Consider the following 16977-nt stretch of genomic DNA (forward strand, 5'->3'; position numbering starts at 1 on the left):
AAACAGGATCTGGGAGCATAAGGGACCATTTGTGCAGCTTGGACAAATTTGGTAATATAATCCCCAGAGGTGGGGGCACAGAGGGTAAAAGACTGTCCTCTCCAGAAATTGTTTCCTGTGCTCGCTTCGGCAGCACATATACTAAAAAAAAAAAAAAAGAAAGAAAGAAAGAAAGAAATTGTTTCCTATCACTTACACCAGTCTGGGTTAAACCCTTCTCTTCTGCACTCCCACGAGCCTGAGCTTCCTACCCCTTCCACTCACACACAGTCTGCCCTACCAGACAGCAAGTGCTCAAGCAACAGGGTTTACTTCTTCATCGATGTATCGCCGCATCCCGCACAGAGTCCGGCATGTGGTGGGCAGTCAATAAATGCCTGATAGGTGAATGAAAAAATCCACCAGTGAATTCCTGAGTCCCACGTGGCAGACACGCCTGTGGCATTGCTTAGGGAAGCAGCCACACTGAGCTCATCTAAAGGGCTCCTGGCTCCGGACAAATGACGCTCTTGGATCCTGTCAGAGCTCCTGGCCCCGGTGAGTGCTGCCTTCCACAAGGACTGGAGAGAAGAAGAAACTGGAGACAAATAATCACTAGAGGCTCCTTCAACTCTGCCAGCTTCTTTTCAGCGGAGTCAGTGCTCCTCAGCGCCTAGCACAGAACCCAGCACAGCATGGCAGGCACTCAAGAATAGTTACTGAAAGAATGAATCACCCTGCACCCTGCACCCTGCACTCCCTTTTCCCTTCCAAGGGGGTCCTTTAAAAAAACAAATGGAACTTCTTAACTACTTCTTGCATGAAACCTCACCCCTTGCTCAGGGAAGGAGGTCAGGACACATTCAGGTTCTCATTGGAGGCCTGCCACCTAAGCGCACTGACACTCTGCCTTATGGGTATGACAGGTGTGACAAGAGAAGACTTAGCAAAACGCACGCACCCCATCACTTCTTTGCCTGGCGGCAGGGAGCACGGAGATCATTCTGCTCCTCCCCTTCCCACCTCCATTTCAGAAGCTCTCAACCCGGACTGTACGTTAGAACGACCAGAGGAGTTTCATAAAAATCTCGGGGGCCGCACCCCCGGGTCAGTGAACACGAGGTGGGCCCCGGGCATCCTGGGCGATTAGCGCAGCTCCCGGGAGCGGCGGGGCTTGGGAAGCCCCGGTGTCCCGCAGTCAGTCACGCTGCCGCCTCGGGTCGCGGTCGGCTGAGCCTGGCCGCCCTGCCCGCGCTCCGGCTGCCGGCCGCGCTCCACCATCTGTTCGGTGGCGGCCGCAGTCACCGCCGTGGTCTCCTAATCGCTCCTATCTCTGCATATTCATATGTCATGCCGTTACCCTGATTTAGAGGGCTGGAACAAGACTCTTGCAAGATTTTATAACTCATGGCAGCACAACAAATGCACCTACATTTCCTTATAAGTGCACATGTGTTTGTGTGTATATATAGACATAGTCTACCCAGAGTTTAACTTCGCTTTAGCTATTTCTCCGAGCTCAGAAAATTCTATGAGCAGACTTCTTTCAGTTTCAACAGGAGGTGCCAGCTTATTAGGTTTGTCATGAATCTTTTCCCCCCTCTAGTGGCACTGCGCGGCATGTCAGCGTTGTGTAGGATGTCTCCCACTCCTAGCTAGCCTCTGGGTTCCCTGCAGCATCAGAAGACATGAACTTTAAGAGATTTTCCTCTTCGTTGCTGCATTAATCCCAGTGGTGCAGTTTAAGCTCTTGAAAAAAAAGAAGCCAGTGAGAACCTGACTCCTCGGCCTTTCTTTGGTCTTCCAAAGGACCCTCCAACATATACCAGTAAGAACAGGCCATTCACTTGGCAGCTTTATTGAGAACCTATGTGCCAGGCATGTGTAAGTGAAAAGAGCTTGTATTATATCAAAGCATCTTTTTTGTTGTTGTTATTTTGTGTTAAAATATAAGATCCGGGGCACCTGGGTGGTGCCCAGTCGGTTAAGCATCTGCCTTCCTGCTCAGGTCATGATCCCAGATCCCAGAGTCCTGGGATGGAGCCTCCATGTCAGGTTCCCTGCTCAGCGGGGGAGTCTATGTTGCCCTCTCCCTCTGCTCTTCCACCCCCTTGCTCCTGCTCTCTCTTTTTCAAATAAATATAGTTGTAAATAAATAAATAATAATAAATAAATAACATAAATATGATTTTAATATTAAGACAATTTATTAAGACAACATTGTTATTAAAAGCTCAGCACTGGGGGCAACACGGTTGATGCAGAGGTTTAGCACCGACTTCGGCCCAGGACCTGATCCTGGAGACCTGGGATCGTGTCCCATGTTGGGCTACCTGCATGGAGCCTGCTTCTCCCTCTGCCTGTGTCTCTGCCTCTCTCTCTCTCTCTCTCTCTCTGTGTCTCTCATGAATAAATAAATAAAATCTTAAAAAAAAAAAAAAAAAAGGCAGCTCAGCACTGGCGCCAAACTGGTTAAAATCCCAATTCCACATTTACTAGCTATCTAACCTCAGGCAAGTTATTTAACCTCTCTATGCCTCAGTTTCCTTATCTACAACACAGATGACAATGATACCCATTTCATAAGATATTTCTATAAAGTATTACTTAGCATTATTATCACCTTAATTGTTATTTTTTTTTTGCTATTAAGTCTTCTTTTTTAAATTTATTTATTTATTTTACAAAGAGAGAGAGAGTAGGGGAAGAGCAGAGGAAAAGAATCTCAAGCAGACAAAGGCAAAGGCAAAATGACTGTCATCATCCTTTATATAAATTACTGGTTTCAGAAATACATATGTTGTTAAAATTCCCTCCATGTTTATAAAACATATTGCCTGATTTAGAATTTTCATATCTCACCTCAGACCTTTTCAATGTTTTCATTTTCAACCAACAACAAAGATAGTTAAGAAAATCTGTTGTCCAGGGACACCTGGCTGGCTCAGTCAGTAGAGCACATGACTCTTGATCTCAGGGTTGTGGGGTTGGAGCCCCATGTTGAGGGTAGAGATTACTTTAAAAAATAAAATAGGGATCCCTGGGTGGCGCAGCGGTTTGGTGCCTGCCTTTGGCCCAGGGCGCGATCCTGGAGACCCGGGATCGATTCCCACGTCGGGCTCCCGGTGCATATAGCCTGCTTCTCCCTCTGCCTGTGTCTCTGCCTCTCTCTCTCTCTCTCTCTCTCTCTCTCACTGTGTGCCTATCATAAATAAATAAAAATTTAAAAAAAATAAAATAAAATATTTTTTTAAAAAGAAAATCTATTTGTTGTTCATCTTAGAAAACTTAATAATCCTTAATAGGCAGAATTTTTTTACTCTCAGTAATGTCCTGGTAAATGCTTAGCAACCAGCAGTCCTAGACAGGAAACTGATTATCTTCTATGGTGTTTCTGTATGGCCATGACGATAAGTATGCAAAGCTGAGTCAATACTAAAGTTCTTTTTTTTAATATTTTATTTATTTATTCATGAGACACAGAGAGACAAAGACATAGGCAGAGGGAGAAGCAGACTCCAGGAGGATCCTGATGCAGGACTTGATCCCAGGACCCCAGGGATCATGACCTGAGCCAAAGGCAGATGCTCAACCACTAAGCCACCCAGATGTCCCTATTAAAGTTCTTAATCGGCTTACCATTGATTCCTAAACATCATATCATTCTTTGGGGGTCATTGATTCTTACACATTGCATCACTACTTGTGAGTATTGCTTTCTTTCTAGTGCTTTACTTACAGATTTTCTTACTTTCATGTGTAGAAATTAAAAATTGAAATAATAATACCATTTCAATTATTTGAAAAGGAGGAGTATAAGCTGGGATGGGCTGGAGATAGTTTACACTGACTCTCAGGAGCTGAATGTTACAGTTTTGGGAATTTTGCTGCTTGTTAAATACATCCATTATTAAAAGTTAAATTGTATAAACTCATAATAAAATAAGTTACATTAAAAACAAAGGCAATACATATTCAACATTCACTATTTCCTAATAATTTTACTACATATTACTCTATATTCTTGAGTTATACACATCTATTCTAAATGTATCGTATAAACACTATCTATGGGATCCCTAGGTGGCTCAGCAGTTTAGCGCCTGCCTTCAGCCCAGGGCATGATCCTGGAGTCCCAAGATCGAATCCCACGTCGGGCTCCCTGCATGGAGCCCACTTCTCCCTCTGCCTGTGTCTCTGCCTCTCTCTCTCTCTGTCTCTCATGAATAAATAAAATCTTTTTAAAAAATAAAATAAATAAACACTATCTAATGATATAATTTTGCACATCTCTTCCCAACTTCTTGCCCAGTGATGCCACACTGATAGCTCAAAATGAAGTATGGTAGGAGTATTTGTATCATGGAAATTGGCAAACAGGGCAGCCTGGGTGACTCGGAAGTTTGGTGTCACCTTCAGCCTAGGGCCTGATCTTGAAGACCTGGAATCGAGTCTCACGTTGGGCTCCCTGCATGGAGCCTGCTTCTCCCTCTGCCTGTGTCTCGGCCTCTCTCTCGCTCTCTCTCTCTCTCTCTCTGTGTGTGTCTCTCATGAATAAATAAATAAAGTCTTTTTTAAAAATCTTAAAAGAAATTGGCAAACAGTACAAATCAAAATTATAAATATTGAGCAAAATCATTAAAAAACGGATTTTCCTTTAATTTGGCTAGCTCGTAATGGGAAATTATGTAAATAAAATGAAACTATCTATGGTCTGCTTAAAATATGACTAAGTACTAGAGTATAATACTATCTACTGAATGCTTTCAAATTGTTCTTCTGTTAAAGTATTTGTGAAAGGAAAAGAGAAAAGCAACATGCAACTTTGAGACAAATTACCATAGAGAATTCACACAACTCCCTACAAGAAACAAGGACAGGCTCCTATTAGGACAAAACAGGTCATTCAGTTTGGAGGTATGTGGGTCCACCCCTGGGCAACCTTGCCACAGACCACAAATGCCTGAGCTCCAGCCAATGGGAACACACTAACTCATGCCAAAGCTTGTCCCTTTGCATGTAGGGTGTTTTCTATCACTGTAGCCAAGAAAAAAATTGCCAAAGATCTCAGCCAATCTTTTCAACATATGCAGAATTGATGCCATGGGAAATCAGAAGGTGATATAAGGGGGAGAACAGACAGATCTGGGTGAGATACTGACTTTGCTTCATACTTGTTGCTTGTGTGGGGGCAAGTCACATAGGTTCTTTGAATCTTGGTTTCCCTAAATATAAAAGGAAAATAAGAATATCTCAAGTGCTGTTGAAGATAAGACATCTAATGTACTTCACATAACAAATGGTAATATTTGGACACCTGAGTGGCTCAGCGGTTGAGCGTCTGCCTTTGGCTCAGGGCATGATCCCGATATCTGGAATCGAGTCCTGCATCGGGCTCCTTGCACGGAGCCTGCTTCTCCCTCTGCCTGTGTCTGTCTGTCTCTGTCTCTGTCTCTCTCTCTCTCTCTCTGTGTCTCTCATGAATAAGTAAATAAAATATTTAAAAAAACAAATGATAATATTAATGAAAACACAAACAACAATTAAAAACCACCCAGGGATATATAAAGATGATTTTTTTCCTTTTCCCTTCACCCACCCAGGCACCATTAGCTACTCTTAAGTAAAGAAGGGTCTGGACTGTTAGATTAGCTTTTCTTCTGGTTTTCTGGTTTTATTCTTAATATTACACAGATGAGTGGATCTTTTCTTTTTCTCTTTCTTTCCTTCCTTCTCTTATTCAACAAATGTTTCTTTCCACTGTGTATAAGGAACTGTGCTAAGCCCTGAGTACACAGTGTTGAAGAATGGTAGTAGTAACAGTCATGGTAGAGGTAGTGGTAGTAACAATAGCTAACACTTAGGAAGCCTTTGCCTGTTGAGTAAAGAGGTCCAGCCCTGCTTTCATGTAACTGACATTTTACTGTGGGGAAACAGATATTTAAAAAATAATGACTGGGGCAGCCCCTGTGGCGCAGCGGTTTAGCGCCGCCTGCAGCCTGGGGTGTGATCCTAGAGACTCGGGATCGGGTCCCACGTGGGGCTCCCTGCATGGAGCCTGCTTCTCCCTCTGCCTGTGTCTCTGCCTCTCTCTCTGTCTCTATGAATAAATAAAATCTTTAAAAAATAATAATGATTGGGACGCCTGCGTGGCTCAGTGGTTGAACATCTGCCTTCGGCTCAGGTCGTGATCCTGGGGTCCTGGGACCAACTCTTGCATCAGGCTCCTGGCAGGGAGCCTGCTTCTCCCTCTGCCTATGTCTCTGCTTCTCTGTGTCTTTCATGAATTAATACATAAAATCTTTTTAAAATAATAATAATAATAATTACTCAGGGCCAAAAATTTCACAGGATACATATTTCACTAGTTTTCTCAATTTTTTAATATAGGAGACTTGAGCTCCAAACAAACTTGATAAACAAATTTGAAGCTAAAGCAAAGTACTAAGAGGTTAAATTAAAACAGATTTCCTTTGTTTTCCTCTGAATAATTCTTAAATGTTTTTGCAAACAAAAAACAGACCAAAAAAAGTTTTATCCTGAACAAAGAAGAGATTGGTGGTGAAAATATGGTAGAAAGAGGGAGTAAGACAGTTATGGATAAATGATTCCAGAAAAATAGGATACAATTAATTTGAAGTTAATAATACAATTACAAGGTAGAGTTTGGGGCTTTTTAACCAATAAAACAATTCCTTGCAATCAGCCCTCAAGATAGGTAATGAGTATTTTCTGTTTAAATCCTCTATTTATTCTTAATCTTCCCACTTTCCACCAAAGGACAACAAAGTGTGGTTTGCAGAGCCCGATGGACTGATTCTCAGCCTGGGATCCATGAGTGTGATAACGGGAGACTATGAGCCATTTCATAGTTGAAAAAACACTGGCAGGCTTAACATTTACCTGCAGTAAGGCTGCACAGGCTCATTAAAATGTTATGCTTCTTTGCTTTCTTTGGGAATAATATCAAGTTATTGCAGTAACTGTTTATTGTAGGCAACTTAGCCATTTATGGCACCATGGGATTTATTGATGAACTATTGTTTTAAAACATGAGGTCGATGTCAGGAGAAGCACTGTAACAAAAAAGATCTCTGGTTCTGAAGTCTTAAATACCCAACCTTAGTGGATGAGTGTTACTTTTGAAATAGAAGAAACCTGGTTACCTAATCACACAGTATTCGGCAGAAGTAATTTATGAAACAGTATTTTCATAAATTCCTACAGAAATACACGTTTCTCTGGAGAGAATAAGAGAGTTTTACAGACACACCTGCATCTGCATAAATTGCATAGTTACATAAAAGACCATTTTAACAATGGGGTTTTTTTGGGGTTTTGTTTTTTTTACGATTTTATTCATTTATTCATGAGAGACACACAGAGAGAGAGGCAGAGACACAGGCAGAGGAAGAAGCAGGCTCCCTGCAGGAACCCCGATGTGGGACTCGGTCCCCAACCCCAGAATCATGCCCTGGGCCAAAGGCAGATGCTCAACCGCTGAGCCACCTGGGTGTCCCCAGAATTGCATTTGACTTTGATTTTGATTCAGGGTTTCAGTGAACACTGGAAAGGTATAACACTTAATATTAAGTCTCTTTTTGTGTGTTTTTCTACTCTCAATGTGTGCCTCCCATGAGATATTCTTAAATTGCCCAATATAATCTTGGGCTTTTATGTCGCATTTCTAGAGGAGCCTAAAATAATTTGATGCATGACTTTTTTTCCTCCCAGAGTTTCTCATATTTACTAGCAAGCTATTTGGGTAACTTCTTTTAGCAAAGTTATGGAGATTAATATGGAATATGTTGCTCTTACAGGATTATGAAATTTCATGTTGCAAAACGGAAGTTTAAGGAAACATTACGCCCATATGATGTAAAAGATGTCATTGAACAATATTCTGCTGGTCATCTAGACATGTTGTGTAGAATTAAAAGTCTCCAAACACGGTAAGCAATAGAAATGTGATTTATTGTGAAGGAATAGGCATAAAAACTATCTGAGAGTAACTTTTCTGTTGTACAGAAAACTCTTGAATCTCATATTTCTCATTCATTTTTCATGGGTAACTTTTGCTTTTAATATAGATTTTCTTCCCCCTTAAAGACTTTATTTACTTATTTGAGATAGACCAGGAGCGAGAGAGATCACAGAGAGACAGAAAGGGAGAGGGAGACTCACCGCTGAGCAGGGGGCCCTACAAGGGAGTTAGACTCAAGGATCATGACCTGAGCCAAAGGCAGATGCTTAACCGACTGAGCCACCCAAGTGCTCCTTATAGATTTTTACTTAAGGATATAAATCAGTCATTAAAATCCTCCAACTACAGTATGCAGTATCTCAATTTCCTCATCTGTAAAAATGAGGATAATGTTAGTGCTTGCTTCGTAGGGTTCACATGAGGACTGAATGAGTTACAACATGTTAACTGGGTGCTTAGTAACTGTTAAGGGTTGTCGCTGATGTCATTCAAGTGATTAGTGCTATTGCTGTTTTTTTATTCTCTAAAGCCCAACTGTCCTTCAAGGAGCCATCTTTGTCCTTCCTGAAACTTTACCCAACTGTCTAGCCCACAAAAACAGACCTTTTCCTTCTCTGACCTCCTACAGCATCTAGAGCTACTACAGAGCACTGAGACACTCATAATCTTGGTATTACTGTGCCAGAGAATTGGACTCAAAAATGAATGGTTGGCTCTTGTATTGTTTCCCTGGGTGCAAGTTTATTCCCTTACTCGTGACTAAAACTGGGGCCTTTCACTTCCTTAGTGTCGTGTACAGTGCCAGATACACACTGTCTCTCCAGTGAGCATCTTACTGAGTCATTAAAAGAAATGAGTTCAATACATTACTCCAACCACATTTCATTGTGTTATCTTGAAGCCAGAATGTTCAGTCATCTCAATTTTTTAAGAGTCTTGCTTCACTCTCAGACACAAATTACTGCTGTTTGTGTTTGAAGAGTTCTTAAAACACAAGGAGAGAGTCTTAAACATTTGTTTATATGCCCACAGCACACTCAGCCCAGAGGGAAGCATATACTGGGCCCTTAGTGAACCACTTGTCGATCAATTATAGAAATCACAATTCGTTCCTTCCTTCCTGCATTTGTTCATTCATCCAACAGATAATTATTGAGCCCTTAATGTGTGCCAGGCACTATGGACATTCAGAGATTAATAAAATAATGACTTAGTCCTTGTGGAGCTTGTTAAAACAGATTAGATGTCATGACGAAAGGTAGGCACTGCCTTATTTCTGTGCAGACTAAGTAAACCAGAACGTTGAGTCGGTACTCCCAATAATTCAGTACCAACACACACACACACACAAAGGAAAGTAATTCCCATTTCAGTTGATCAAGTCTCCTTGGAAATTGTTTTAACTCATCCTGAGTTATGTTACAATCTCTGCCTATGTGGCCATGGTCTTCCAAGTCCTTTAATAGAACTATTACAAAGTATGGATTTTTATAAAGTTGAACTGCTACAGAAGTTGTAGAACTAATCTTTTTTTTTTTAAGATTTTATTTATTCATGAGAGACACAGAGAGAGGCAGAGACAGGCAGAGGAAGAAACAGGCTCCCTGTGGGGTGCCTGATGCGTAGTCAATCCAAGGACCCTGGGATCAGGACCTGAGCCGAAGGCAGACAACCACTGAGCCACCCAAGTGTCCCTATAGAACTAATCCAAGTTTCTAGCTCATACAGTGTATATTTTCCACCTGAAATTCCAGAAGACAGAGGCAATCACTTTCTCCCACCTATCAGATGTACAATAAATGTTCACTGAATAATCTGTTCTATTAACATGAAATAATCATAATTATGATTTTATCATATTTTCAGCAGTTAAATTCAGAAAATGCCTGGTCAAAGATGGAAACAGATAAATTACTTTGTAGTTTAGGACAATTTTGCCTGCAGAAGATTGCCCATGAGCGACTTCATCACAGACCGGAATAATGAGAAAATTAATCTCATGTGTAATTCTCATGTTAAGAAAATAAGCACATCAACTGGAATAAGTTCATTTTTATCTCATCTTATATAAATTAAAGATAATTGTCTTTAATTTTTCTTTTCAAAACACTTTATTCTGGCCTGGGGCAATCTCCATCTTCAGCATTTATAATCCTATCTCCTCTTTCTCTGATAGTGTTGACCAAATTCTTGGAAAAGGGCAAATCACATCAGATAAGAAGAGCCGAGAAAAAATAACAGCAGAACATGAGACCCCCGATGACCTCAGTATGCTTGGCCGGGTGGTCAAAGTGGAAAAGCAGGTATGATTCAACTGTAGTGGCTAACTTTTCCAACAGAATTTTTTAAATAAAAAGTGTGGCCCCTTGGATGTAGTTTAGTGATTAATATGTTTTAAAGGAGTAAAATCAAGAAAGAATGAATGAAATTACATTTTTTGTGCAGAGACAGTGTTCTCTAAAACACTTGGATTTCCATACAAGGAATAAACAATTTCATCTCATCAATCAATGCAAGAACTAGAAGCAACTATAGATTTTCCACAGTAAAATAACAAAAATCTATTTTTCATTTGTGTTTTGGTGATTGTCACTGTCTCTTTTTTTCACTCTTTTTTTAAAAACTAAAACCTCATTATAACTGTCATGGTACATTGAAAGTTGTTAACTCTAAAGCTGTAGCTTCTCATACAAAAATAATTATCCAAACGAAGAGACAGAGTTTTTTTTGAACTATAGAGAACACACTGATGGTTACCAGAGAGGAGGTGGGGGGATGGGTGAAATAGGTGATGGGGATTAAACAGCACACTTGTATGACCACTGAGTACCATATGGAATTGCAGAATCACTATATTGTACACCTGAAACTAATATAACTCTGTATGTTAACTACACTGGAATTAAAATTAAAAACTTAATAAAAAAAGACAATTATCCGGAAATCAAATTGTTCCCCCAACCTAATCAAACTATCTTGAGTATTAATTTTGAAGCATTTCATACTTTTCTTAAAGATTTTATTTATTTATTTATTTATTTACTTACTTACTTACTTACTTGACACAGAGAGAGTGCTTGTGCTTGTGTAAGCACAAGCAGGGGGAGCAGCAGAGCAAGAGGGAGAAGACTCCCCACTGAGCAGGGAGCCCAGGGACACAGGGCTTGATCCCAGGACCCTGAGATCATGACCCGAGCCAAAGGCAGACATTTAACCAACTGAGCCACCCAGGCACTCCCATACCTTTATTATTTTTTTTTTTTAGATTTTATTTATTTATTCATGAGAGACACAGAGAGGCAGAGACATAAACAGAAGGAGAAGCAGGCTCCCTGCAAGGAGTCCGATATGGGACTCAATCCTGGACCCCAGGATTATGACCTGAGCCAAAGGCAGATGCTCAACGCCTGGCCCACCCAGATGCCTCCATACCTTTATTTTTAAATTCAGAACCACCTACATTGATATTTAAGGTCTTGATTTCATTAGAGAAGGAGTTCTTGACTAGACTGCAGTAAAGCCCCAGAATGATTTCTTGGAGGAAGCTTAGTAAAGGCAACTTGATTGGGCTGGGAGTCTTAGAAGTTGCTTTCTTACAGTGCTCCTTTGTTTTCTGAGATCATCAACTGTTTATTTTAAAGACTTAAGGGGGAGGGGTATTGGTGGAGATTATGTAGAGGCCAAAGCATACCTCTCCTCCTAAATCATCCCTTGGCCCCACCACAGCTAGAGGTACATTCTGAGGTGGTACGAAAGGTCACGACTATATTATGCTTTATACTGAATATTTAGCTGTATGGGCACACCAAGACTGCATTTTTTTAATTCTAGAAATGAAGTCCATTCTTAGGTTATACTCACATGTGACCCTTTTCCTCACTTTCAGGTACAGTCCATTGAGTCCAAGCTGGACTGCCTACTAGATATCTATCAACAGGTCCTCCGGAAAGGCTCTGCCTCAGCCCTCACCTTGGCCTCATTCCAGATCCCACCCTTTGAATGTGAACAGACATCTGACTATCAAAGCCCTGTGGATAGCAAAGACCTGTCCAGTTCCGCACAAAACAGTGGCTGCTTATCCAGATCAGCTAGTGCCAACATCTCTCGAGGCCTGCAGTTCATTCTGACGCCAAATGAGTTCAGCGCTCAGACTTTCTATGCGCTTAGCCCTACTATGCACAGTCAAGCAACACAGGTGCCAATGAGTCAAAGTGATGGCTCCGCGGTGGCAGCCACCAGCAACATTGCAAACCAAATAAATGTGGCACCTAAGCCAGCAGCCCCAACAACTTTACAGATACCACCTCCTCTCCCAGCCATCAAGCATCTGCCCAGGCCAGAGACCCTGCACCCAAACCCCACAGGCTTACAGGAAAGCATTTCTGATGTCACCACCTGCCTTGTTGCCTCCAAGGAAAATGTTCAGGTTGCACAGTCCAACCTGACCAAGGACCGTTCTCTAAGGAAAAGCTTTGACATGGGAGGAGAAACTCTCTTATCTGTCCGCCCCGTGGCACCCAAGGACTTGGGCAAATCTCTGTCGGTACAAAACCTGATCAGGTCGACGGAGGAACTGAATATACAGCTTTCTGGGAGTGAGTCAAGTGGCTCCAGAGGCAGCCAAGATTTTTACCCCAAATGGAGGGAATCCAAATTGTTTATAACTGATGAAGAGGTGGGTCCTGAAGAGACTGAGACAGACACATTTGATGCCGTGCCACAGCCTCCCAGGGAAACTGCTTTTGCATCAGACTCTCTAAGGACTGGAAGATCACGATCATCTCAGAGCATTTGTAAGGCAGGAGAAAGTACAGAAGCCCTCAGCTTGCCTCATGTCAAACTGAAATAAGTTCTTCATTCTCCTTCTAGCATAGCAGTTCCTTTAGCCATACATATCATTGCATGAACTATTTTGAAAGCCCTTCTAAAAAAGATGAAATCACGAGAATCAGGAAGAACATGAAAGGCAGTTTATAAGCCCGTTATCTTTTAATTGCATGAAAATGCATGTTTAGGGATGGCAGAAATTCCAAGGTACATCAACATTAACCCACTCACTTAGTAAAGTACCTTGAGTTAAAAATCGAGAAACCAAATATTGCTAATGCTACGGGGTATGTGAAAATGTCAAGATTAGGTCATTTAGAAGATTTGACTCTGTGTTTTGAAATTACGGGAGTAAACAACTTCAAATTTCAGGCATTTCTGCTTGTGATTAAACACAAAATACATTTTCAAAATTAGGCCATAATGTATATGTAAACACGATGGCTACCATCAACCGCTGCTAACAAGGTTTCAAGTAAAGCAGAACTTGGGAATAATAGAAATGGCTGCTTATATCAAGATCTATTTGCCAACCCATTCCTATTCAGTCATTTTATTATTAATGTGATTTGAATGTCAATCTGTGTGCTTTTGGTGATCCAGCGCTGTGGCAAGCAACTTTGCACATCATTTTCATGTTGTTCTTTATGACGAGAATGTTCTTCAATTAGAAAGCGTGCAAATCATGAAATTCAGGGCCAGTGGGGCAAATAGACCATTTGACACATGTGAGTTCCCGGGAACATAGTCCCTGAAGGCTGAATCAACTTCATACGTGCTCTACTTCTACACAAGCAGATACGATACTGAAGAGTAGAAGGGCCAGCGCTGTGGTGCTGATCCCTCTGCAGTGCCACCCCCGGCCAGGCAAGGAAGGGGCCAGCGAGAGAAACCATTCCCACTAAACCGGTAACACAGGCAGGATCCCTGGGGAATTAGACATTTGAGTGAGAGTGAGATGAGAAAGGCTTGAGAATAATCCAGACACAACACCAGGATGTAGGTGAAGTTAGTGAAAAGAGCTTCGCCCTCAGAGGGCAATGAGAGTGAGAAATAACAAACCGAAAGAGAAGAACTCTGTCTTTTTAGAAAATGAATACTGCTAGGGAATTCAACTACCTAAACAGCCCTTCTTATATAGAAACAGAGAATTTTGCAAGTTATTTATTTTTTACTATGCCCTGAATGTGTTTTGCTATTACGTCGTACATTTTGCATATGGAAGGCTGTAACTAAACTTCCTTGACTTTTTTATATTGTAGCAGATGTTTTCTATTCTCCAACCCCCACCTCCACCCCCGCAGAATGTTGCCCCAAACCTATAATTATTGGTCCCATTTCCCAGTATACACATTTACAGTTAGAAGCCAGGTACCCCGGCAGGGTCTGCAAATCAAAACGCTTCATCATGTAACACAAAAGCAAGGACCCAAGGGAAGCAAAATGAAAGATGGGTTTACCAGAAAGCCCGCCCTGCTGACTGCTTGTTGGCACCCTTGCTTGCTGTCTCAGAACTTCAGCCATGGTGATAGCATTCAAGAGGCAAGGGGAAGCCAGAGAGCACTTCGGTTCAATTAAACTCCAGCCGCAGATGGACTTACAAAAGGAAGAGTTTTCTCCTTGGCAGGGAAGAATTAAAAAAAAAAAAAAAAAAAAAAAAAAAAAAAAAAACCACCTCAGCAGCCAGGAAGACAAAGCAAGGATAGCAACTGGTTGGTTGTCCCAAGCCAGGAGGAGGCCCTGAAATCCACCCACCCTTCCCAACTGTCTCCCCCAGCCGGCTTGCTCCATCTCTGACTCCCCTCCTACCTTTCTTCTCCAATGACTTCTCAATTCCCTGCCACTATTTCGTTCCTGATCTCCGCCAGACTTTTCCCAGTATCCATCCCCAAGTCAACCACTTCTCCATCCTTCCTCAGATAGGCTTCTCTGCCTTTTAAAACCCTTGTCCCTTTTGATAAACACTGAAGTTTTAAAAGCCTCCTCTTCTCAACCCACCTGGATTCCAGGCCACTCCCCTGGGTTGTACCATTCAGCATCTTCTTGGCTGCTGGAGACACACGGATGTTAGGGTCTAAATTTTACACTCTAGCTAAAAATGATTTTATCAAGCTTTTGAAGCAAATCTTTTCATTTTTGAAGCACAGAATTTTAGTAAATTATGAAATGCAATTTTTCACCTACTAGGTCTCCACTCAACCTGAACTTGTGATATACCCTCCCAAGGAGGTTGTACAAACACACACACACAGATGCGCACGCGCAAAGTATCATTCCACTGACCTAAAGCCAGACACCTGCCATGCACTTGGCAGGCTTTCTCCAATTATCAGTTGAGGAAGAGGAGGGAGGCAGCAACTTTCAGGTAGCACTGATTCCTGGACATACCCTGTCCTGGGTCGACCCCACTGGCAGCAGGAATTCTGAATGTATTGGGGACCCCTTCTTAGGCCTCAGACATAGTACCGTTCATCCAGCATCGCTGAAGACTGAAGACTCAGAAACAAACCCTAAATGCATCACTGAGGTCTTAATCAGAGCAAAATGTGATAAACTATGATGTGAAAACCTTTTATATATTGAAGCCATGACCATTTTTGTGTCTATCTCACTCTAGCACAAAAACTCTTGGATGTTAAAAGATAGTTGTATTGTATGAAAGCTGTAGGGTTTTGTCTATTGTGTGACTCTCTACGGAGTTGAGAGGGGTCTCCCATTAACACTTAGCAAAGTCCCATTGGTCAATGCCAAATGGTGTCTTGAAGCACAATTTAGCTGAGCACTGAGCAGCCACATGCTTTCTCGGTTCAAAGTTTGTCTGCCTTCTTCAATATGTAGGGTTGATCGAGCTAACACTTACTAGCAAACATCCCTTATATGAGGTTGACTAAAAATATTGCTGTGTCTGGTCTAAATGTTCGCATTTTGTTCAATTAAATTAATATCTGTAGGTTGCAAGTTGTTTTAAGTGAGAGACACTTTGTTGAGTTTTTAAGTCTTTATCTCCTGTTCAAAGGTGCCTTTCTCACCTCCCATTGACTCAGTGACTCTGAAAGTTCCTAATTTGCAGGTGAAACCAGTCTAACAGAGAGGAGGAAACCAGGCACAGTGACTAATTCTCATGCCCATTAGCAAAGCAAAACTACAAGAAAAGATGAAAACCTGAGCAACTAAATTAATGGATCACTTCATTCAACCAGCCTGAGAATATGTCAGAAACATTAACTTATCTCCCCAGAAGCTGATATTTTTTGCCTTAAATGACATGGTTGTGTTTTTGTAAGAGAAACTTAATATAACTATGTGCATTTTAAGTGAGCAGTTCTAAAAGTCAAGTATGACAATACAGTTGTCTGTTCCTGAAAACAAATAAATCAGGAATATCATTACCCATCTCAAGCTATCATTGAAATGTAATTTCCTTTGCTCTCTTTTACTGGGCTCATTTGTTTTAAAGTAAAACATTAAAAAGATGTCTATAAACAGTGTGACTGCTTTTATCTGGAACTAACTGGTTGGTTCTGAACTGACTGGTCCCAGTCAACCAAACTGGCTGTGTACAGATTTGGGGCTGAATTATAAAAGTGATCGTCCTGCAGTGTTAGTGAAGAAATCATTGTAATTTGGGTAGGGGGAAATTTGCAAATGTTTTTGAGTGTGTATCATAAAAATTCAATATAGATCAAAATTCAGAGAGCAGCACATGTGAGCTTTGTATTAACTATAATAAAAGGGGGTGCTAAACAAGTAATTGGAAATCACTGGGGGATAGGCAGGTGCCCAAACCTGCAACCCCTGGCTACTCAGAATTGCCATGTTTAGCACCTCACCAGCTCTGTCTTACCAGGGGAGGACTTCTCCAAAAGGGATCTTTCCCTTCTTCCCTAGGATAGCCCATTCCTTCTGTTTTCATAGTAATTTTGTGCTGAAGTATCCATGATTAATTCCAGTGGAATTATTTTAAAGGAGACTGGATGTCAGGACTCTGGAATACAAAGTAACAAAACCATAGGAGAGGCACCTGAGACAGGAGGAAGTAGTGAGGGAGGGTTATCCTGGGCAGGATACGGTGCAAGGACTTCCCACCATAGCTCTCCTGAGACCAAACAGGTATGTGCCTAGAGATGATGAAAATAAAATTGTGTATGGAACATGCCTTCTTGACCAACTTAGAAGTGTAAATCACT

The 16977-nt window shown here is 41.5% G+C and overlaps 1 protein-coding gene across 3 annotated transcripts in view; it reads left to right on the top strand.

The window, feature by feature from the left end:
- KCNQ5 (potassium voltage-gated channel subfamily Q member 5) overlaps positions 1–16273 on the top strand; it is a 495778-nt gene extending 479505 nt beyond the window's left edge. For all 3 annotated transcript variants that reach the window (XM_025444409.3, XM_035697462.2, XM_025444410.3), the window contains 3 exons: positions 7800–7931; positions 10140–10266; positions 11850–16273. In XM_025444409.3, the coding sequence (XP_025300194.3) occupies positions 7800–7931; positions 10140–10266; positions 11850–12812 (1222 nt within the window). In that variant the 3' untranslated portion in view covers positions 12813–16273. The remainder of the gene's footprint in view (positions 1–7799; positions 7932–10139; positions 10267–11849) is intronic.
- Positions 16274–16977: the final 704 nt, after the last annotated feature.

This window comes from Canis lupus, chromosome 12 (genome assembly GCF_003254725.2).
Source record: "Canis lupus dingo isolate Sandy chromosome 12, ASM325472v2, whole genome shotgun sequence".
NCBI classification, from domain to species: Eukaryota; Metazoa; Chordata; class Mammalia; order Carnivora; family Canidae; genus Canis; species Canis lupus.